Below are 23,560 nucleotides of genomic sequence, written 5' to 3'. Positions count from 1 at the left end.
GTATTTCTACGGTGACTACTTGGGTACAAATCTTGGCTCTACCACTTACTAACTGTGTTATCTTGAGCAAGTTATTTATCCTGTCTATGTCTTACTTTCTTTCAGTTTCTTCATCTGTAAAATGAGGGGGGTAGGTAATAATAGTACTTACCTCAAAGGATTGTTTTCAGATTAAATGAACTAACTAATGTAAAGGACTTAGAATAGTACTTGTAACATGGAAGTGTTCAATAAATGTTAGCTACATCTATAATAAGTTGAATGGCAGAGAAAATGAGAACCTGTGTTCTCTTTTGTAGAAGTAGTATTAGAAGTATAGTAACATTAATAGCTAACACTTATTGAGTACTTCTTATGTACTCAATACCTAATCAGGCATTGGATTAGGTATTTTCTATGCAATATCCCATGTAATTCTTACACCAACACTTTTAGATACTATTAACCCCATTAAATAGACACAGAAATTGATAATTTAAATAGATTAATAACTTTCCCAAGGTCACAGAGATAGTAAGTGGCAGAGGTAGGCCTGGAATTCAAGTTTATCTAACATAGAGTCCATATTCTTAACCATTACAATTTGCCGATCATGATGATGATGATGATGATGATGACAATGATGATAATTAGCAATAGCAGATCTGAAAGAAGAAGGAGAAGAGGAAGAAAAGGACAAGCAGAAGAAGGAGAAGGAAGAGCAGGACTAAGAGCAAAACAAAAAAAGTAGTAGTAACTTAGTAATAACCTGTTGCAGTAGTTTTTGCTCTTGCTGTTTTTAGTATTATTACTACTGGTGTCGTGTTTTAATAAAAACAATAGCCATCAAGTATTGAGCCCCTATTATTTATCTACCAAACACCATGGTAGGCTCTTTACATACATTGTCTCATTTAATTTTCACAACATCCACATGAAGTAGTATTATTATCTTCATTTTACAGATGGAAAACTGACATACCAAAAGATTAATTTAACAAATCAAGGATAAAACAGCTCATAAGTATCAGAGTCAGAATATAAACCCAAATCTGTTTGAATCCATTGTCTGTGCTATTTCTACTGTGATATGTTGCTTCTGTGGACTGTTGATTTTGGTCATGGTAAAGATAACATTTCACTGAGCCTGAAATCTCCAGGATGGGGACTAAAGAAACAGCAAACTCTCTTAGAATTTTAAAGTCCAATTCAGACGTATCATATATAAAAGCGAGAGAGAGAGAGAGTGTGTGTGTGTGTATGTGTGCATGCGCGTGTGTGCTTAAGTTATATTACTGCTTACAGTAATGTAAGATATACTTCATTGCTAAAGAAACACTTCTTTTTTTTTTAATCTCCCATTACATACCTCAGAGGACAATCTGTTGGTACAGCCAGATAAAACAGGATTGAAGAATTGAGAAAAAGAGTGAAAAAAATGCATGGGTCTGTTTTATTGTCTCATATTATTGTTGGAATGCAATTAATTCCTTTATGACTAGAGGCCTGAAACATTGCATCATATCCTATTTATTTGTGTGAAGTTTCAAAGTAAGTGAGGAAAAGGAAACAATTTGTTATAAATATATGAACATCTGAGTTCATAAAACAATTCAAAGCAAGAAATTCAAGGAAAAGTATCTCATTCACTACTAATAGGAGAGCAAAATAGTATAAATTTTCTGGCAGGAATTTAGAAATATGTATCAAGAGTCTTTAAAATATTCATATCCTTTGCCCATTGATTCCCCTCATAGGAATTTATCCTATGGAATCAAAATGAAATGTAACATTTTATGCTTAAAGATGTTCACTATAGTGTTATTTATAACAATAGATAATGGAAAATAATCTTTATGCCCAAAAGTAAGGAAATGGTCCAATAGTAAATAGCTATTGTACAGCCATGTTTATGAAGTTTTTAATGATATAAAACATTGTTTGTCATACTGTTTCATTTCTTTATAAGCAAGACGTAAAAATGTATCTACAGTACAAATTTTATTGTGCTTCAAAAAATAAAATAGAAAATAAATAAACCTACAAGTAAATATGACAAAAAGTTAATAGTATTTGTTTCTAGGTAGTAAGATTATAGGTGGGTGGGTGGGTGGGTGGGAGTGCGTGCGCTATTTCTCTGCCTCTAATTATTATCTATATTTTCCAAATTTGCTATATTGCGCATTGGCTACTTTTATAATCAGAAAGGGGAAAAAATGGATTCAAAGAGATAAAAGAATATAAAGGAAAGAAAACAGAGTTTATATAGTCCTGGCATACCATTTTATTTCCTCTTATTGGCTGAAGTTTTATCGTGAGTATTTAAATAGGAAGATTTGCTTTCACATCAGACAAGTGTTCTGCTGCAACAATAATAAATTTCCACATAAGAATATTTAAAACAAGTTTTTCAGGGAGAAAATTACTTTTCAATACAGGTATCAGGACGTTTACTTTTCGTAGACTCTTGTAAATGCACTATTTAGCAACTTCTTTTGGGGGTTAATATATCATTCCTGGAATATAGTACTGTATGTTCCAAGTTTTTGTCACTTCCTAAAAACATTAAGGAAAATAACTCAAAAGCTAGACCTGTTTATACATTATATTTGATGCTGCGATTTTTAACATTCATTTAATGGAGTCAGCCTTTGATGACTAATATTTCTTTTGCCCACTAGTACCAAATCCTAAATAAAGTTCCTGACTAGATTACATTCATGCAGGTCTCATTTTAACGGAAATTGGAGAGATGGAAAAAGATTATAGGAAAAGACATTATAAAAACAGACCTCACAAGTCAAACTTAATAGTAAAACCATTCTCTTTCACGTAGACAACCATGAAAACAAATATCCTGTGAACTAGAGATATATATTGTATCTTTCCAGCAGATCTTTATGCCTTCTTGAGACAGATTTCCATAACTATATAATGTGATTACAGTTGATGAAGCAATGGCTCACAGAAAGAGGCTGATAAAGCAGCAGGCTCCAGGAAACCAGATAAACATGCTCATGATTTCTAATTTTAACAAGAGTAGGATAGCACTGGATATGAAGATAGAATCCAGAGAGACAGAGCAAATATTGCTTCCTCCAAATTTAAAAATAAGAATCCATAAAACAGCACCAACTCTCTTATCAGAATAAACCCTTATAACACATTCATGTTACTTGCTTATTTAATTCATAGACAAAACTGCAAAAGAGGCTGTATGACTTTAACATGTAGTCTGAAAACTATAAAACTCTGGAAGAGACATTTTAAACAACAAAAAGAACATACCTGTAAGCAAACTAGAAGAGCAAAGAACAAGAAACTTTGAAATGTATAAGCAACTTCTCTAAGACTTTCTCAAGCAGTATAACTTAAGAAACACATTTTCCCTAACTCTCTAGTCGTCTCAACCCCCACCCCATTCCTGTCCATAGGAGCTCTATAAGGATATGCTTTATAGAGAGACTAAAGTGAAAGAAAACCTGGGCCAGGAATTTAACGTAGCCCAAAGTTAAAGAAACACTATAATTTCAGAGCTTCTACTAAGTCTGTGTTTAGCAAAGGATATAATGAGGATAGATGATTCTGTTGTTTGAAAAGTAATAGGTCTCATTTCTTAGGAATTAGTGGATTCCTAGATGCAATAGGCAAGCTGAAGGATATGCATATGCTCTGCATAAAGAGGAAAAGAGTAACCCTCTCTGTGAATTTAGAAATCCTGGCAGAATTTTAAGAAAATGTTGTGCTTCCTTCCTATGAATTGACTATATTGCCTCAGAATTGTTTGTTTTTCAGTGGTGTGTGTATGTGACAATCGTAAGTTACTGACATGAGACAGGAACACCAACAGAAGAATCAGAAGTTGGATTTTACCTCATGATAGCAGAGAGATCTCCATAGGGGATCCAAACTTGGAGGGCCAAGACTCAGTCTAGTACATCAGGCTAAAGCCTCCTACTCTCAAGACTCAGGAACACAGGCTTTGGAAAATGCACTTTGAGGATTATTGATTGTCTTGATGAAACAAGTGGGACAATCCTAGGATCAGGTGAACCCCTGTAAGTAAAGTGTAGGTTTTCCTAAGATGGGTGGAGCAGAGGAATATTGTTATTCTTATCATGAAAAATTGAAAAAGGAATTCTTTCATGAGAAAGTAAGTAAAACCAAGAAGCAAAGCTAGGAACTAATGTTTATCCTTGAGCATCTCTCTGTGTGGGGTTTAATTTTTTTCCCATTTTCCTAAAATGCTGAGGTAAATCATATTTAGCTAACAATGTCTGGAGCTCTCCTATATATTTAATTCCTTCCAGTTAGCGCCTAAACTTCAGTAAACATTACATAGAGCCAGTCCTGGGTCAGTGGTGTTGTAAAGAATTAAGAGAATTGGTAGTAAAGTGAAGCGGCTGTTGCTGCACCCCTCTTCTGCTGAAGAAGCCAGCATGCCAGAACAGCATTGTGTCAAGGAAGACCCAGAGTCTTTAAACTGCAGATACTGACCATTGCCTGATTCATGACTCAAGTTGCAGTTGGGAGAAATATAGAGAAGCAAGCAACCAGGTGAAAGAGTAAAAAGGATAGATTAACTTCAGAGGGGAGATTAAACAAACTCCTCACTTTCTCCCAAATATACCAGAAAAAGATGATCCTGAAGGAAGAAGACAGATGTTAGGTTATAGGGCTATGCTTTCACCTGCTTAAAATAATCATATCATGTTGTGGGAAATCAGAATTGGCCACCTCAAAATACATCTCTTTACCTTGATTATTTTCAAGAACAAAAGACTCTGAAAGAAACTTAGACCTCCCCCCCACTAACTGCCTAAAAGAATTTAAGATAGAAGGCCTGTCCCCAGGACAGGCCATCACCATAGATAACTCTGGGTATGGATAGACTGGGAGGGTCCTTGTTAAGCCCATTCTTATCGAAGCTCTGAAAACCAAGTAAAAGTAGAAGTTATCCTTTGTAAGAGACATTTACATTAGTAAGGGAAATCTCCATTTGTAAAAGTATCTCCCTCTCTGTACTGGGATGAAGGGGGGATGACCTTATTTCTAGAAACTCTTACCAATGTGGAAGGCAAGGACTTAAATCTGCATACTCTTGTTTACTGTGCTTTTCTGGTAATCTCCCATAGCTGACTCCTCCCGCCCCCAATATCCTCCTTTGTCATTCTGAATATAGTATTTAAGATGAGAACCTCTGCCATTTTGTTGAGTTACTCACTTTCCCTGGGTCTCTCCCATGTATACATGTTATTAAACTTTGTTTTATTTTCTCCTGCTAACCTGCCTTTTTTATTATTTGGCCAGTCATAAGACCCTTAAGGGAAAGAGCGAGGGGGAATTCTCCCTCTTCCCCAACAATGTGTACAGAGTTTGTGCAGAATCTTCCAGGATCAGCTGTCTCAATCATGATCTACAAGAATGATAACTGATTTCTTAGGATTAGATTTTTATTAATGTTTGTTCAAAGCATATATATTTAGTTCTATTTTCATCAATATTCTCTCTCATTCAAAACAGATTTGAACAGGATTATAAAAACATACACAGTTAGAAAATGTAGATGAAGAAATCACAGTTAAAGACAGACTAATACAATCAAAATAAAAGAAAAATTAGTACACAGAAACACAAGCAAAAATGTTTTCCAGCCTAATTAGAGAGGGCTGTAAAATTCACTCTGAGTTTTCCAGCAGCCAAAGCAAAGGGAAAATAGGATGAATTACAAGAATTATATTATTTTCAAGATAAAAACACCTTGTTGTATAGGAGAAGAAACGCTTTTTCTAAAACTGAGGCCTGTGAGAAATGGCCCTCATAGGTGTTTATAAAGAAGAAATAATATAGAGAACAGCACTCTATAATAAACATAATAGCAAGTCACTTCCTGTGGCTCCTTATAGCGCCCCTCAAGAAAGCCAAGCATATCATGCTAATGCTTCAATCAGTAAAGGGCACTTTTTCTTCTCAGATAATCTATTTGTATTAATAACCATCAGATAACAAAAGTCAGCATATTATACCCATTTCTCTATATCTCTTGAAACAAAACTATATCATTGCTGTAGATATACAAAAATATATTCCTAACATAGTCATTATTTTGATATTCCTAAAATGAAAATAATCTTCTTACCAAAACCACATTGAAAGTATCCACTAGAGTATTTCCCTCACCTGTGATTCTTTCACGTTTTCAACAGTAAAGTTGAACCAGACTCGGAAGCGTGGGTTACAGGTATCCGGCCTTATGAACAAATCATACTCAAACTCAGAGACCTGGTCCACCCGTCCAAGGTTGCCTGGTAATAAAATTTAAGAGAATTGGGTTTTAACAGAAGTTCATGCAGCTCAATAGTACATACTTTTAAATATTATGAGCTATGACAGTGACATTTGTCTTCCTTCAGTACCTGTAGGTTCAGCATTCACAGTCTGTAAGGTTGCCAATTCTGAATGCACCCCCCTCCAGGATAAGAGGAGACTTTCAGCTAGTCCAGGCTATGGAGCAAGCAGCTTTTACCGTCCTTATGACCCAGAAGATTCATTTGTGCTACAAGTGTCTTTGGCAGATTGGGATGCTCCATGGAGCATGTGGCAAGCCCCAATAAACCAAGTAAGAATCATAACCAAAGTTTAGTTTCCTAGTTCGAGAAATGGGGACAATAATGCCTTATGTATTTTGTATTAAGCTTTATGGTATACAAACCACCTCTAACATATTGGATCTTATTTAATTCTCACAACAGGGCTATGTAATTTGCACTGTGTTTGGTATATTTCCAAACTTCTATCAGAACATGTTAAAGAATGTAGAGTAAAGTTTTAAACAAAATTTAGAAGTAGTTGCTACATAAGCATAATAGTAGTAAACTCACAAACAACCATGAAATCAATTTCCATTTTCTCCATCAACAGAACTAACAGTTTTATCAAAACTGTATACACTTACATGTGACTTCCATTCTTTGTCTCTCTTCTCTCTGACTGATATTCTAACAAGAAGTGAATTGCCAAAAATGTTAACAGTGGGATGGGATAAAAGGAAAAGCAACGAGTCTGATGAATTCTCAAACCAGATAATCAATAGCTAAAGAAGAGTAAAGATGACTATAGACGGCAGCAAAGCAATTGATTGAGAAGTCAGTATTGTATTACACTTGAAGAGCACAGCAATATCCTGCTTTAAAGTGAGATCTAGTGTGTTTTCCTCCAAACGAACACTCAGAATTAAACTTTAACCTTATATGCACCAAAGTTTTAAATTACTTCTTTTACTAGTTCTATTGGCATGGCACTTGTTTTTCTGAGCGCCAAGTGTGTTGTAATAGATGGAGTACTAGCCTGGGAATCAACAGACCTGAATTCTAGCCCAATTGACTCACTATGCAACAAAGGGTGAGTTATTTACCCTCTCGGGGCCTAATCTGCAAAATGAGAATATTGAGTTATCTAACCTCTAAGGTTCCTTTCAGCTGTAACATTATTTGGCTGCCTGATTCTAGGATTGATCAGGCAGTGATCCAAGACAATAAGATAACCCTCTCCCCAAAACCATATCAATTAACCTTAGGGTGATTTTATCAGCTCTCATTAAAATTTGGCCTGAGAAGTCAGTCTTAGTCTTCTTCTAGAACCAGAACAATCAGTTACCTCCAGTGAAGTATACACACATTGAAAAAAAAATGCATTGATAGGAAAGTATAAACATGAACTAATTAGAACCAAAAACTTTTATCTTAATTTTTCTAGTTCCAATTGTCTTTAGAATTCCCAAGGAAATTCCTCCATTAAATTGGTCCTTTCCACTATCATCATCCAAAAATATTTACTAAGACCTATGCCACAGAGGGTAGAATACTTAGTACACAATAGCACTGAACATGGAATCAGAAGATCTAGGCTCAAGTTTTAGCTCTGCCATTCACTGAGTGACCTTGGAAAATTCACTTAACCTCATCTAACCTCTGTTTCCTCAACTGTAAAGTAAAGTGTTAACAGAAATACAAATATTTATCTCTAGGCTAATTAATATGAAAATTAATTTTAATTAATATACATAATTAATATGAACATTAATTTTTAATAAAAAATTAACATTTCCTGAGCATTTCCACCTGCCACATACTGTCCTAAATGATAGGTGTACTAATCTATTTAATTCTCACAACAACCCCTATGAGGTAGGAACCATTACTATCCCCATTTTACATATGAGAAAAGTAAGGGACAAAGACACAAAATAACTTATCCAAAGTTATATAGCACATAAGCAAGTAAGAGTCAGAGTTGAGATTTGAATTCAAGCAATATGGCTGTAATCACTAGACTAACAGCTTCTCTACCTAACAAAGCTGGTTAGAAGAATATAGAGATAAAATAAATTGAAAGTACATTATAAGTTATAATGCTTAGTAAAATTGCTATTCTTAAAACAACAAAAAATAAAAAGCCACTATTTTTTGCCCTCTAAAAGATCATGAAGGAAAAATTAAATATTAATGTGCATTTCAACATTTGAAGGAAAGAAGATTTTTATTTTGTTTTTAATTCTAGAACACTATAAATGGGGTTTGATAAACAAAAGCATGTCTTAAAATTGCTGCTGCATATAGTACCTAATAATAATGTACCATATTTGTCTAAAAATTCAAAATGATTTGACACCCTTTTTATGATTAAAGCCTCACCATGACGCCATGATGAGTAAACAGAGATTCGGAAACGTTTAGTGCTTGCTTAAGTTCATGCTTTAAAGGCAAGGCAAGACCTTGAAATAAAGACTTCTGAATCCATTGGGTTGTTCTTTGGAATATACTATAGCTACAGCCAATTCATTTATTCAGCTATTTAATCAGTTATTCATTCAAAACGTTACCATTCTATGTGTTGTAAAAGAGAACTGATAGTAAATCTAACAGATATGGTCTTTGCTTTCACTAAGTTTACAGTCTCAAATAATAATAGTATATAATCTTTGGTCTTATACAACTATTCTCTCGACCTTCTTCACCATTCCTATGAGGAGTATCCTCTCTGTGTGTATGCATAAACAATGTTTTCCTCATATTACCTGTAATATTTCAACAAAGTGTCAATCTATGGTCTTCTGGAAACGGGTATTTGAAAATAAGCTGACAATACCTCTATATCATCTGCTTCCCTTCCATTTATATGAAAGGCAAGAAAAGAAGGCACATAGGAATCTAAAATATAAGACAGTACAAAACAAAAAATAAGATTTAGACTTTAAACACAAAAATATTAGTAAATGGACTAAATATTACACATAAAGACAAAAGTTTTTATTCTGGATAAAAAAACAACTATATATTGCTTATAAAGACAACTTTACATTTAAGAGCAGAAAAGGACTGAAAATAAAAGAATGAAAAAGTTATAACAGGAAAGGACTATCAAATGGAAAGCTAAAGTAGCTATATTTATATCAGAAAGGATAGGCTTTAAATCAAGAAACATTACTAGAAATGAACAGGGATATTTCATGATTAAAAAAGGGTAATTCCATCAAGAAGATAAAAAAAATCTTAAAAGTATATACATCTAATAATAGATATTCAAAATATATAAGTAAAATTTGACAAAAAAAGAAGATAGAGACAAATTTAGAATTACAGTGAGAAATTTTAACACACCAATACCACTAACTGAGAAAAACCAAGAAAATATTGAAAAAGGATTGAGACAATTTGAAAATGTGATTAAAAAGGATACCTAGTTCTAATTATGGAACACTTGACATTTATAGGACTGCAGAATGTGTATTCTTTTCAAATGCACATGGCACATTTAACCAAAATTGATCATATGTTGGTCCATAAAGCAAGTCTCAACAAATTTCAAAGGAATTTATACTAAACTGCAAATGTTCTTTTAAAATCACAGTGATAGTATTTTAAACTAAATTATAATCAATATATGGCAATGAAAATGTGTGGGAATACTTAAAATTTTTCACTATTATCAACAGTGCTTTGGTGAGCATCCTTATATAAATATCTTTGGAAATGGAATTCTAGATCAAATGATATGAAAAAGTTTAAGGTGTTTGGTATACTGCCAAATTGCTCTTCAGAAAGGCTTTCTTCTTTTTTTTTTACTTTATTTTTGTTTATTGCAGTAATATTGGTTTATGACATTGTAAAAATTTCAGGTGTACATCATTGTACTTCTATTTCTGCATAGATAATAGTGAAAAATTTTAAGTATTCTAAATATTTAATAACAGGAATGATTAAACACACTTTGGTGAATCTATACAACACACTACTCTCCTATCATTAAAAAGGTGTTGAAGAAAAATATGTAATGATGCAAGAAGGTATTAATTATGCATTAAAGCAAAATAAATGAATAAAAACCTGTGAAATAGCAAAAAAAAAAGAAAAAAAGAAAATGTGTGAGATATAGATAAATCTATTTTAAGATGGAAATTTTTATATACACATACACATAGATGTAGATGATTGATTTTCACTGATTTATACATGTGGCTGAAAATCAATTATCTAAGCTTCTATCAAAAGAAACTAAAAAAAAAGAGCAATACTTTCAAACAAAAAAAGTAGAAGGAAGGAAATAATAAAGAAAAGAGGAGAAAATCAAAGAAAATTTTAAATGTAACCTATAGAAAATTTAAAATGTGAGAAGCTGGTTCTTTGAAAAAAGACTTTTAATACTAACACATTCCAGCAAAGCTCATCTAGAGAAAATAAAGAGAAAGAAAACTCATATTAATATCAAGAATTTAAAAAGAATAGTACTGCAGATCTGTTATACATCAAAAAAGCAAAAAAAAAAAGCAACGAACATATAGTGAACTATACATGCCAATACATTTGAAAAGTAAATGAAATGTACAATTTCTTACAAAAACACAATTTATTAAAATTGATATAGGAAGCAATATAAAATGTGAATTACTTGATAACTATTAAATGGACCATATCCTTAACTTAAAACTTTCCCACAGGGCCGGCCCCGTGGCTTAGCGGTTAAGTGCACGCGCTCCGCTGCTGATGGCCCAGGTTCGGATCCCGGGCACACATTGACGCACCGCTTCTCCGGCCATGCTGAGGCCACGTCCCACATACAGCAACTAGAAGGATGTGCAGCTATGACATACAACTATCTACTGGGGCTTTGGGGGGAAAATAAATAAATAAAATCTTTAAAAAAAAAAAATTTCCCACAAAGAAAATTCCTATCCCAGATGATTTCACTTCTGAATGCTTAGAAACTTATAAGATAGTCAATCTCAAAAAACTCTTTAATAAGAAAAAAAATGCCTAATTCATTTTATAAATCCAGGATAACACTGATACTAAAACATGACAAGAATATTACAAAAAAGAAAACATATAGATGAATCTATTTCATAAAACTAGATTAAAACACACAAAAAAAATTCTAGCTAATTGAATCCAATCATGTATAAAAGAGATGATAGATCATGAAAAGTTGGGATTATTACAAAAATGCAAGGTTGGTTTAACATTTAAAAATCATCATTCCAAATAATCACATTAACAAAATGAAGAACAAACGTGATCAACTCAATAAAAGCAGAAAAAGTATTTTATAAAAAAGCAACATCTCTACTTTTGGCTCAGTCATGTTGGAGTAACTGTTAAGAAACTAGCCTCACTGAAAAGAATTATGAAGCTGGGAAAATATATGAAACAACTGTTTTCAGACGCTTAGAAAATAAGCAACATGATACAGCAATCCCTGAAAGAAGAGACACACACAAGATGAGCTCCCATAATAGCACTGAGTCTCCATCCAGGAAAAATTTCCCATCTATGGCAGGAAACCATATCCCAATCAAACTAAAGGGATCCTGTGAGCTGAGGATACAGAAATCAAAGTTGAGGCTATTGAAGCAGCTAAAATCTGTAGAGCGGGGCATAAGAAAGGAGAAAACTATACATGGTGGTGGTAGTGAGGGAGTAATCCAGAAAACTCTGGGATCATTTCCTCTAAGTCTGTAGCTGAGGGCTAGGCAACATATACTCAAGGTGAAATTACATTAGGTATATCAAAGAAAACTTACTACAGTGTTGAAAGAAAAAAAAGATATACTAGAGATGAAGCAAGACTGGGTAGAAGGGTGTTGGGAGCCCAGTACAGCCAGAGTAGGAGAACTTTTAACACTTCAGGCATAATACCTTCTTGAGATACCAGAAGGGACATCTCTTAGCAATAAGAACCATGTACTAGAGAAAGCTTTATTTTCCATAATAAAGCTGAAAACCAAGCCCTGATAAATCTCCATGGGAGACAAAGCTTGGACCCAAGTTAGAGCAGTTTGGAAATACCTAGGACTTTTAACAGACATACCCCAATAAAATTTAAAACCATGACTATAGAAGTTTAAGGTGATCAACCTTGAAGTGATCAGCAATTGAACTGCCTTCTACAAGAAACACAAAAACACTTCAGAAGAAGATAATAGAATCCATTCTCTAAAATGTATCATCCATTCTGTCCATTGTACAATCAAAAGTTACAAGACATTCCAAAAAAAAAAAGTGATCCACACAAAAAGCCAAAGACGAAAGACAAAAAGAAACTTGAAAACAACAACACAGAAGCAACTCAACATGTACAAGCAATCCTTGATAAGACTAACAGCTGATTTCTCATCAGAAATCATAGAGGTCAGAAGGCAGTGGGATAACATATTCAAAGTGCTGAAATAAAATATTGTCAAACAGGAATTTGATAGCAAAAACTTTCTTCAAAAATGAGGGAACTAAGACATTATCAGATTAAAAAACCTGCCCTACAAGAAATCTAAAAGAATGTCCTTCTGGTTGAAATGAAAGAACAATAGAAAATAATTGAAATCTACCTGAAGAAATAAAGAGCACCAGTAAATGTAACTACATGGGAAAATATAAAAAATAAATATATTTATGTTTACTGATATTAAAAATAAACACATAGAGCAATAATTATAAATCTGTATGAAGTGTATGTAGTGTATCCAGATGTAATTTCTATGACAATAAATATATGTATAATATGTGTATATTGTTGAAATTAAGTTGGTATTAATTTGAACTAGTTGCTGTCAATTAAATTAAGTTCATTGTAATCCCTAGGGCAACCACTAAGAAAAGAAATTTTAAAATATAGTAAAATCAATAAGAAGGGAATAAAAATGGACTGCGCACCTTTCTTTCTGGTGATTTTAGGTTGCTTTCCAAAATGAGTGAATTTGTGCTTGGGCTCTTTAAGGGCAGGCTTTTTTTTTTCCTTTATGTCCCATAGCTTTTCTGGGGGTATTCCCCATTGTAGTTAATAGCCAGCAAAACCAGGTATTATGACACTTGTCTTGGTTGTGCTGAGTCCAAAAGGTGCTTATTGTGGTAACACTCCACAGCTCAGATCCCCCACTCCTCCAGGGAAGGCTTCATACCTTAAGATTGTTCCCAGCCATCCGTGAAGCACCACAGCTGAAAGGTGGCATTTTTCTCTACAGAAAGTAATTTCTGCCTCTTCCGCCTCAGTCAGCACTGTCCCTTTTCATGTGGATTCTTTTTATCCAGTTATCAGTTCTCTCTTAGGGGTAACTGTTCCAAGAGTAGTTGTAAATTCATTGGGTCTGTGGGAGAAGATGAGTTCAGAGTCTTCCTATGCCGCCATCTTCACACTGTCGTCCAGTTTTTAACATCTTCTTCTTCCTAATAATCCTACTTTTATTATCCTTCTTCTCTTGTCTTCTCTTCCACCAATCAGGTATTCTTTATTTCTCTTCTTCATCTCTACCAATTTTGAAGTTTCCATTCTATTTATGTTCTAGTAGTTATTGTACTTAAAAAGTTTTAAGATCAATACTTGACATAACAAAGTGTAAATTTAAATATCTACACTTTCCTCCACTCAGAATTCAAGAACCTTAGAACTATCACTCCTCTTAAAGTATTCTTTCTCCCTAGTTGTTTTTAATAACTTCCCTTTATCTGCAGTATTCTTCAGTTTCACTGCTACAGATTGGGGACAGTTGATTTGAAGGATTTAGTTTTACTTACTTTTTTCAGGAATTGTACCTCTTGAATCTGAGGATTCATTTCTTTCATAAATTATTACCTTTATTATTGCCTCTGTGTAATTTTCTTCTGGGATTCCTGTCTTTCTCATTTTATTATCACTAAACTTCTCTTCTATATTTTTCATCTCTATTCATCTCTGTGCTGTCTCAGATCTGTCTTCTACTTCATTAATCTCTCTTCAGTTGTGTCTAATCAGATATTTAACACAACCTCCGAGTTTTTAATTTCAATGACTATGTATTTCATTTTCAGAAGTTCTACTTGGTTCTTCTATAAACATGTTTTTTATGATCTGTTTTTTATGGTATCTTTTCTTGAGTTTTTGAGTCCCTGTTTTAGGTCTTTAACCATTTTAAACAAATGTGCTTTTACCCTCTCTTTGGAAGTTCTAGGAATTTAATACTAGTTTTGTTGAGTTTTCTACCTTCCATCCACACTAGATTGTTTCCTTGCGTGTTTTATAATTTTTTATTTCAATCTCACCTAGATTGGAGCTTTACCTGTAAGAATCCCTGTGCTGTCAGTATCAAGGGCATGAATCTTCAGGGTTTTGCAGTTTTGCATTTGTTCTTCCAGATATTCCAGGAATATATCCAACCTATAAATAGTTTTTATACTAATTTTTCATTTTGGGAGGATGGCACTAGGTCAAGTAACGTGGAAATTTAAAACCCTAAACTGTGGCATAAGGCCGCAGTTACAAATTTTAAGGGAGACTATCTATTATGCTCTCATGTATTGGAAAGATCATAAGCCTCAGGCTTAGACAGACATAGATTTGAATCCTAGCTCTGCCACTTACTAATTTTGAAGCTTTGGGAAAATCTCCTAACTGCTCTGGACCTCAGTTTTCTCATATGTCAAAAGAAGATAAAAATATTTTATTCACAATATTATTATAAAGTTTAAATGAGATCATGTATATAAATTACCTAGTCAGTGCTTAAGCCCAATAGTATTGGAATCATCCTTGAGTATTCTCTTAATTTCATACTGAATAACTAATCCAAGGAATCCTTTCAAATATATCTAAAATCCAACCACTTTTCATTACCTCCACAGACATCACCTTGATCCAAGCCCACTATCTTATCCCATCTGGATTATTTCTAACTAGTCTCCCTGTTTGCCCATCTTGCATTCTATTCTCAACACAGTAGCCAAAGTAATCTTTCCAAAACATAAGAGAGATCATGTCACACCTTGTTCAAAATCATTCGGAGTAAAATCCAAAGTTTTTAAAAGATTCTATATTAACTGTCCCTTTTTCATCTGTCTGACCTCATTTCCTACTATTCTCACAGGACCTGGCCTCCTTACTATTTCTCTTATATGTCAGGCACCCCTCATCTTTAAGGAATTTGTAATGGTTTTCCCCTCTTCTTATATTTCTCTTACCACATGGATTGACTCCTCAACCTCTTTCAAGTTGTTGCTCATATTTCACTTCCTCAGTGAGGCCAATCTGACCACCATATTTAATACTGCAAAATACTCTTTTCCCACATTCCTGATACCTCTTACCTGCCCTAATTTTCCCACAGCACTCCCCACATTCAAGCATACAATAAAAATTATTTATTTATTACAATTATTGTTTATCTCTGTCCCTCTGATAAAAATGTAAGCTCAGGAATATTTTTCTGTTTTGTTTACTGTTGTATCCCCACCACCTGTCTAGCCCAAACTACTATTCAATAAATATCTGTTGAATAAATGTATAAATAAAAGCAAACTCCCAAAGTTGTTAAGTAATATAAATGACAGAGTCATTGTAGCAGCATTTTGAAGGTCTATTTCATTCCAGACCTTGTGCTGGGCAGTGGGAATACAAACATGAGTATCAGTCCCCGTCTTCATGGAACTTATAGTCAAGCTGGAGAAATAACCACGTAAGTGGATCACTTCAATTCAAAGCATCAAGTGCTATGATGCAGAAATTCCCAGAGGAAACCATAAAATGCTGTGTAAAAGTGAATTGTTGTTATATTTACAATAGAGAAACATAAACTGGTCAAAAAGAAAAACTGTAAGAATCTTAAATAATTGATCTTTAAAACTGTAAAATTTATTTTATTTTTCTATGTTTGTCCATTGAAAGTTATTTTGAGAAGTCAGTCAACTTAAACAGCATATGTGCTTGCCCTTTAAATGTTGGTTTACTTTTTCTTTTTTCTTTTGTGAGGAAGATCAGCCCTGTGCTAACATCTGCCAATCCTCCTCTTTTTGCTGGGGAAGACTGGCCCTGGACTAACATCTGTGCCCATCTTCCTCCACTTTATATGGGACACCGCCACAGCATGGCTTGCCAAGCAGTGCGTCGGTGCGCGCCCGGGATCTGAACCAGCGAACCCCAGGCCGCTGCAGTGAAGCACGCACACTTAACACCTTGCGCCACCGGGCCGGCCCTGTTGGTTTAATTTTTTATATAAAACTTATGTTATATAGTTCACTTGATTTTCCAGAATAATGAGGTATTTATTTTTCTTCATTTTGGTTGTATTTTCTTCTTTATTCCAGGAATATAAAGGAGCTCCCCCACAACCTCTCTCTACAGAGAAATATGTAAGCTTTCTGTTTCCAAAAAAGAAAAAGCTATGTAAAAATGTATTTCTCTTTCTGATTTCTAAAGGGCTCTGTTTTATTAATTTACTTTTTCTTCAGATCTCTTATCTTACATAAGAGAATTTAAACTGAAAACTACTTTAAAGTATCTAGGAAGCAGACAAGGAACAACATGTAACTAATATTCTGAATTAAAATGCTCAATTCACTGGTGAATTGGGAATCAGGGGTCCTTGCAATTGACCCTCTGAGGCCTCGTTCAGTTATATGATTCCATGAAAGAAAGAAATCCAAATCATACAAGAGACTATCACTGGAATATGAAATAAAGATGAGGAGCCTCTGGAAATAAAGAAGAAAAATAAGAACCTCACTTTGCTTCCTCATCCTGTCCAGCCTATTCCAAAATCTCACCTTCTACAGAAAAATAACCATACTGATTTAACTAGTCAGGTGGGGAAGATCCTTTCAGAAAACAAAGTGCTCATCCATGTGAGAGAAATGACCTCTTTGTGATATCATTTAGAGCCTTGGTCAGGGCGATTTACCAAATGGTGCCTGCTTCCCTGAAGGATTTAATCTCTCTCTCTTCAGTAAATCCACTTCTTCCTGAAAACGTGTTTGTGATCTTGTTTCACCATAAAAAAGATTTTAAAGCTGTGTGATTGCCCGATGAAAAGAGTAGGAAGGCAAAAGGACAGAAATCAATATTGTCATCTTACATCACTGTTGTATACAGTACCTATGTTTAAATAATCACCCAGAATGCAGGATCGTAATTAGCTTTTCCTCCAGAAAAGGCTGAAAGTAAGAAAAAACTTGAAAAATGCATGATATTGCATGAATATCCTCAAATACACACTCCCTAAGAATGAAACCAAAAGAAACATTGACCCCAGCAATAAGTATCTCCAAATACAGCAATGCAGTAGTAGACTCTGACTACCAAAAGAAGCTAAAGAAATCTTGTGTCTCCTTGGTTCAATAACTGAATGTTTATTGAGCACTTGGTATATAGCAGGCATTCTGTTATTCACTAGAGATTCCAATCTGTTGGTATATAATAGTGATTAAAATCACAAACTCTGGAATGAGACTTCCTGGGTTCACAACACAGCTCCTTTCCTTACTAGCTATGTGGCCTTGGACTAGATACTGTGCCTCCAATGTTCCAATTGTAAACTCATAAAGTTGTTGTAAGGATTAAATGTGATGATACATACAGAGGAGTGAGAACAGTTCTGGTGGATAAAAGTAGTGAATAGGGATAAAGGCTATCAATCAGTTGAGGGAAACTAACAAATAAGTAGTTGTACAAAACAGAGTAGGAATTATAGTCAAAATATGCAAAAAGTGTTATAGGGACACAGAAGTGAAAAAGCCTAATCCTACTTAGGGTTGGGAGGCTGGCAAAGAGTCAACAGAAATGACCCTTGAGTTATACTTGAAGGATGAGTAGGAGTCTTCCAGATGTCAGATGGGAGAAGGCAGAAAGAGCATTATATGAAAGAGCACAGAGCAATGAGACAGGAAATCTGGGCCAGGGAATTGCCAGTATGACCAGGATCTAGTAATGCAAGGAGTGCCGAGAGAGGAGGCTGAAGAGGTAGATTAGGGTAAGGAAATGGGGATTGGATGATTTTAAGCAAAAGAGTAGCACATCAAATTTCATTTTTAAAAGATTTATCTAGGGGTAGTATAAGGATAAAATCAGAGACTTGGATAAAGGTTGAGATAGAAGCAATAATAATACACAGGAATATATTACAATGGATCAAGCAAGAATTAATGAGGACTCACATGAAGCAGTTAGAGGAAGGAGTGTATTAGAGAGATAGAATCCACAGATGTTTGTAAGGGATAAGCTCTTCTTCCACATTTGATAATTTTTTTTAAATGTTTGATTAATTTTCATGGGAAAGAAGGGGCAAACTGATAACATTTATGAAAAATAGTAACACTGAAATTTCCTTTCATCAAAGAATCGTGAGCCCATCTTAGATGTGAGTTAATCATCAACATAGAACTTGAAGAAAAGGTTGGATGATGATTTGGTAGGTTTGGACTAGATAACTAAAGGTTCCTTCCAACAGTGGTGGATTTACTAAGAAGCAAACGAAGCTTAAGCTTCAAGGTCCCTAGCTCACAAGGGCTCTTATGAAGGCTGGGAGGTACAGAGAGTTATCTTTGGAAGGGAAAGCAAGGCTGCACTTCTTTGAAGCATTTCTGGCAAATAGCCTAAAGAGATTTCAGCAGAAAGGAACCTGAATCCACAAGTTGCCAATAACCTATTGTGATCTCCTTTCTTATTCTGAAGATATAGTTTTATATTCATAATTTGTACAATTTTTCTTAAAGAAGACCTTCCGAAATTATATAAGCTTCAGGCCGTACAAAACTTAGAACAGCCTTGGCTTCCAGCCCTGTGCTTCTGTGGCATTAAGAAATAAAGAAAGCTATAGTCTGACTCCTAGAGTGGAGAGCATATTTTCATCTTGATCTACAGGAATTGATTCTCCAAGTAAGCAAACAAGATGATTTCCTTGAAATATATTAGGAGCTATTAACCAGAAATTAAACATTGAATACATGATGAATAATTAATGCTTTATATCTCACCATACAATGATGAATAAAAATAGAGATTTGAAGGTTGGGTGATATTTTCAAAGTCATTCTTCTTCAAAGATTAAAAATGCTTTCTGACACATATTTTTAAGTGGATAAACTATTGATTAGAATGGCAGTCAGAAGACCTGGTTATAGCTCTGGATCTATCATTGACTACCTTTGTGACCTTAGGCCTATGGCAGGATTACTGTCTTCTGCAACTCTGAAAAGATTCTCATATCACCTTTTCTCGCTTCTCAATTAATCTTCTCTCCCTTAGTTTGTAGCAACAACCTCCTAACTGGCCTTCATGCTTACAGTATCTAACCACATCAAGCCCTCCATTCTTTTATGGCCCAATTGCCTTTGATGGCTTTTCCACCACCTAAAGAATGAAATACAAAATCAGCCTGCCACAAAAAGCCTCTAGAATTTGGCCCTTAGATACCTGTGCAATTTTATCTATCATTGGAGCTCCTGTTTCTTTATACACAGTTTTCTTGAATGTTCCACAACCATAAACTGTCTTGGCACATTTTCTCAAGCTATTCCCATAGTTTGGAGCCCTCTCACCATCCATGTCTGTTCATCGAAACCTTTAAGGCCTTGCTCAGCCACCACCTCTTCCAAGATGACTTCCAAAAATTAATCTTTCTCCATCATCTTCTCATATCACTTTTTTATTCCTCACTTATAATGTCAATCGGATAGCAAAGTGATTAAGGATTCTAGCAGTGAGTCAGACGGACATGGCTTCAAGTCTTTGCTTGAACAGTCACTAAGCTGTGTAGCCTTGGGAAAGTTACTTAACCTCCACGAAATTTATCTTTCATTTACTGAGTAGACCATGTGCATATGGTGTCTTTTATATGCATGGAAACCAGCAGAAATTCAGTGAGAAGGAAGCAGAATAACCCATCAGGCTTCCAGGCAAAACCCTCAGAGTTAACTGTGCTTACCAGAAAAGTCTAGTTTCTGCCAGTCAGTGGAGTGAGGGTAGAATAGGAATGAGGGTAAGAGGTCTGTCACTGATTTGCCCAACAAGCAATAGGCAGTGTTTTGTCTCCCATTTGGCTTTTTCCTCTGGAACTTTAGTATTCTCAGTAAGTAGCCCAAGAAAGGAGGATTGAATAGTATGATTCATGAAAGAAATCACATTCTTGACCCCAAACAATGTGAGTCACTCTCCTTTGCTCTTATTTCTAATGGAAGTTTAAGGAGTACTTCCTGAAAGTAGGTAAAAGTTATATATGAAATATCTTAATTCTCTCATTTGGAAAGTAAACTAACCAACTCCTATCTTTCATGAAACAGTCACTTAACAAATATTTATTGAGTATAAGCCATGGGCCAACATATAATTATTGTTGTGGTTATGACAGTGAATAATACAGACACGTCCCTACCATTGGGTTCTTATTTCTCATAGAGAAGATAAACATTAATTGAATCACTTCAAGTGTGATAAGAGTTATGAAGGAGGGATACACCCCTGGTATCTTAGAAGCATACAATAGTAGAACCTAATCTAGTTTATGGGATGAAAGTAGGCAACTCTTGTTACTTAGTGCTATAGACTGAATGTTTGCTTTTATTATTTTCTAGCAAAGTACCATTTTCTCCTCCTTTCAGAATATAAAGGACTTTATCACATGAAACTCCTATATATGTGAAGCTCTGGGCTAATACTTAACCTTACAAGAAAGATGTATCTATGTAAATATATGTATCTCTCTGAATTAATCTTTGCCACTCCCATAACATTAGGTGGAGTACTTTAAGTTTAGCTAGTGTTAATAAATGCATGCTCAGTTCATGTCAAATAGTCTGGAGGCTGGTAGGGATTGAGAGAGAGACATATAAAGAAATCACTATAAATATAATGAAGTAAGTATAACAATACCAATGGGAGAATGATTAATTCTGTGTGGTGAACATTTGAGCTTTAAAGGGTAGTAGAAGTTTACAGGACTGATATGGTTGGGATTTGGGGAAAGCAGAATTCTAGGCAAAGGGAAAATGTGTGCAAAATCACACATATGAGAAATAGATTGGCATAATTAAAAAGTGGCAATTTTTAGGTGTGGCTAGAACATAATATATATAGAAAAAAATGATGGGAGATGAGGTAGTCAAATTTTAAAGAACCTTATAAGCCAGGCCTAGAAATTTGGACTGAGGTGACATTAAAGAAAATTAAACAGGAAAGTAATGTGTTAAAATGCTTAGAACTATGGCTTGGTTAGTAGAATAACTGGCAGAGCAGGGGTAGGGAGTGGCAGGCAGAGTCCAAGTATGAGACGATAGAGGCCTAAACCAAAGCAGTGGCAGTGTGAATGAAAAGAAGGGGATGTTGACAGAACTATAAAATATAATTCACTTATCTGTTTGATTGAATGAATGCAAAGGTCAGGTCGTTCTGAGTTGCAAGTGGTAGAAACTCAACTCTAGTTAACTTAAGCAAAAACTGGAAGCTCTCAGAAACAAAAGAAAAACTTCAGAAAGCAGCACAACTCTTAAGGACTTCTGGGACTGGCACAGAGAATTTAAATGCTGTCTACATTCTCTCTCCCTCTCCCATGATGTTTGTTCACTTAATTGTCTTCTACTGTAGACAAGTTTACACCACATGAAGGAGTAATATGGCCACCAAAATCCCCAAGTCACATTCTTCTAGCTATGTGACCCTAAAGGCAAGAAAGTACCTCTCTCCCTATTTACAATAATCTAAAAAAATAAAATACTCATGCGGAAGCTTCTGATTGGTACAAACTTAGATCACATGCCCACCCCACAAACTAATCTAGTGGCCAGGATACCATAACTCACCCTAGTTATCTGCTGACTTCCTTAATCAAAAGAATGTAATCTGTTCTCAGTAAGCGAAGGGCAGGAACATATATCATCCAGCCAACCACATCAATTTCTATCAACCACAAAGGGAGTAAGGGACTAGTTCAGGATGACATGTTGAGAGTTCCAGCTTGGTGACTAGAATAGTGATGCATTAACTGTAATAGGTGGTGCAAGAAGTGAAGAGGTACAAAAAAATTTTTTTAGAAATGTCCAGTTTGAGGTATCCATGTATCATTCAAAAGGCAATATTCAATAACCACTAATTTTTTCTTTGCGCAACATTGTGACATATCTAGAGTGTGTGTGACAATCACAATTCATGATTTAGAAGAATAGTGAACTATCATTTCTGTATCTGAAATAAAAGCATTAAATCCAGGGAATATCTCATTCCATATAGTAAAGACTACTTGAAAATAATGTTCTAGGAGTCTCTGCCATATTTTAGCAGAAATTTGAGCCAACCAGAGATTTCAAAAACATCTCTTGAAATGCATATGGTCGGCATTATTTTTATGAAAGAGGAAGACAATGCTACATCTTAGACGGATACAATACAACATGTATCTAGCAAACATAAGATCTGCTGTCCTGACTGCAATTCAGTCACAAAGATATATAAACCATGAAGCTTTCTACTTTCTCAGAGTAAGTATCAAAAGCAGTGCTCACTAAAAGAAAATTTATTTGAGTCCATCTTGGAAACCAACAGTCCAAATCTTCTGAAACAACTTGCAGGTATCTTATAGAAACTCCAAGTATTTGACATCACAGAGGTTCTACTAAGCGGACTTAAACATTTTGACTTCTTAATATCTATAACCATATTCCCCAAGGTGAAATGATGTTTCCTGAAACTCTCTCCATTTTGTGGTTCAATTAGATATCTACCACAACAGGGAGGGAAAAAAAAGAAACGATTTTGCATAGCCACTCAAATCAAAGCTGACAATTACCTTGATGCAAGAATAAATAATAAATCTTGAGAGCTTTATTAGCCCCAAAGTAATTTTCAAGTTGCATAAAATGTTCCTCCTCTCCATACATATAAAAGTACTTTTACCTCTCCTGCCCTATACATTTAGTCTTCATAAAATATTCAACATATTGTCGATAAAAAGTATCTATTACTGGAAGAAGGAAAATCCATTTTGCAAAATGATAGGGAGATTACCCAGCATAACTATAATTGTCATAAAAAAAAAAGGCACAGAAAGAAAGAGAGACATTAAGCAATTTGAAGATCTTCTTAAACCACACACTGTGTTTTCCTACGGAGGATTTTTAAGATGAGAAATAGACCTTAAGGGTCTTAGACAGGCCTGAGGCAATATAAAAAAAGGGCAAACATTCTGCTAAAAAGCACTGTTCACTTCAGAACAACAACTTATCAGCCAGCTTGCAGCACCTCCTTACCTACAGCTATTGGTCCCAAAGGAAGTGCACTTGAGTGTGGGCCACAATTA

General features: G+C 34.7%; 1 protein-coding gene across 1 annotated transcript in view; it reads right to left on the bottom strand.

Moving 5' to 3' along the window:
- AGBL4 (AGBL carboxypeptidase 4) overlaps window positions 1–23,560 on the bottom strand; it is a 1,245,941-nt gene that overhangs the window by 1,078,800 nt on the left and 143,581 nt on the right. The window contains exon 3 of the mRNA XM_087445980.1: window positions 6,160–6,284. Coding sequence (XP_087302106.1) covers window positions 6,160–6,284 — 125 coding nt within the window. The remainder of the gene's footprint in view (window positions 1–6,159; window positions 6,285–23,560) is intronic.

Source organism: Ceratotherium simum, chromosome 22 (assembly GCF_057802395.1).
Source record: "Ceratotherium simum simum isolate JZ-2026a chromosome 22, ASM5780239v1, whole genome shotgun sequence".
Taxonomy (NCBI): domain Eukaryota; kingdom Metazoa; phylum Chordata; class Mammalia; order Perissodactyla; family Rhinocerotidae; genus Ceratotherium; species Ceratotherium simum.
This window is presented reverse-complemented; position numbering and strand designations above follow the sequence as displayed.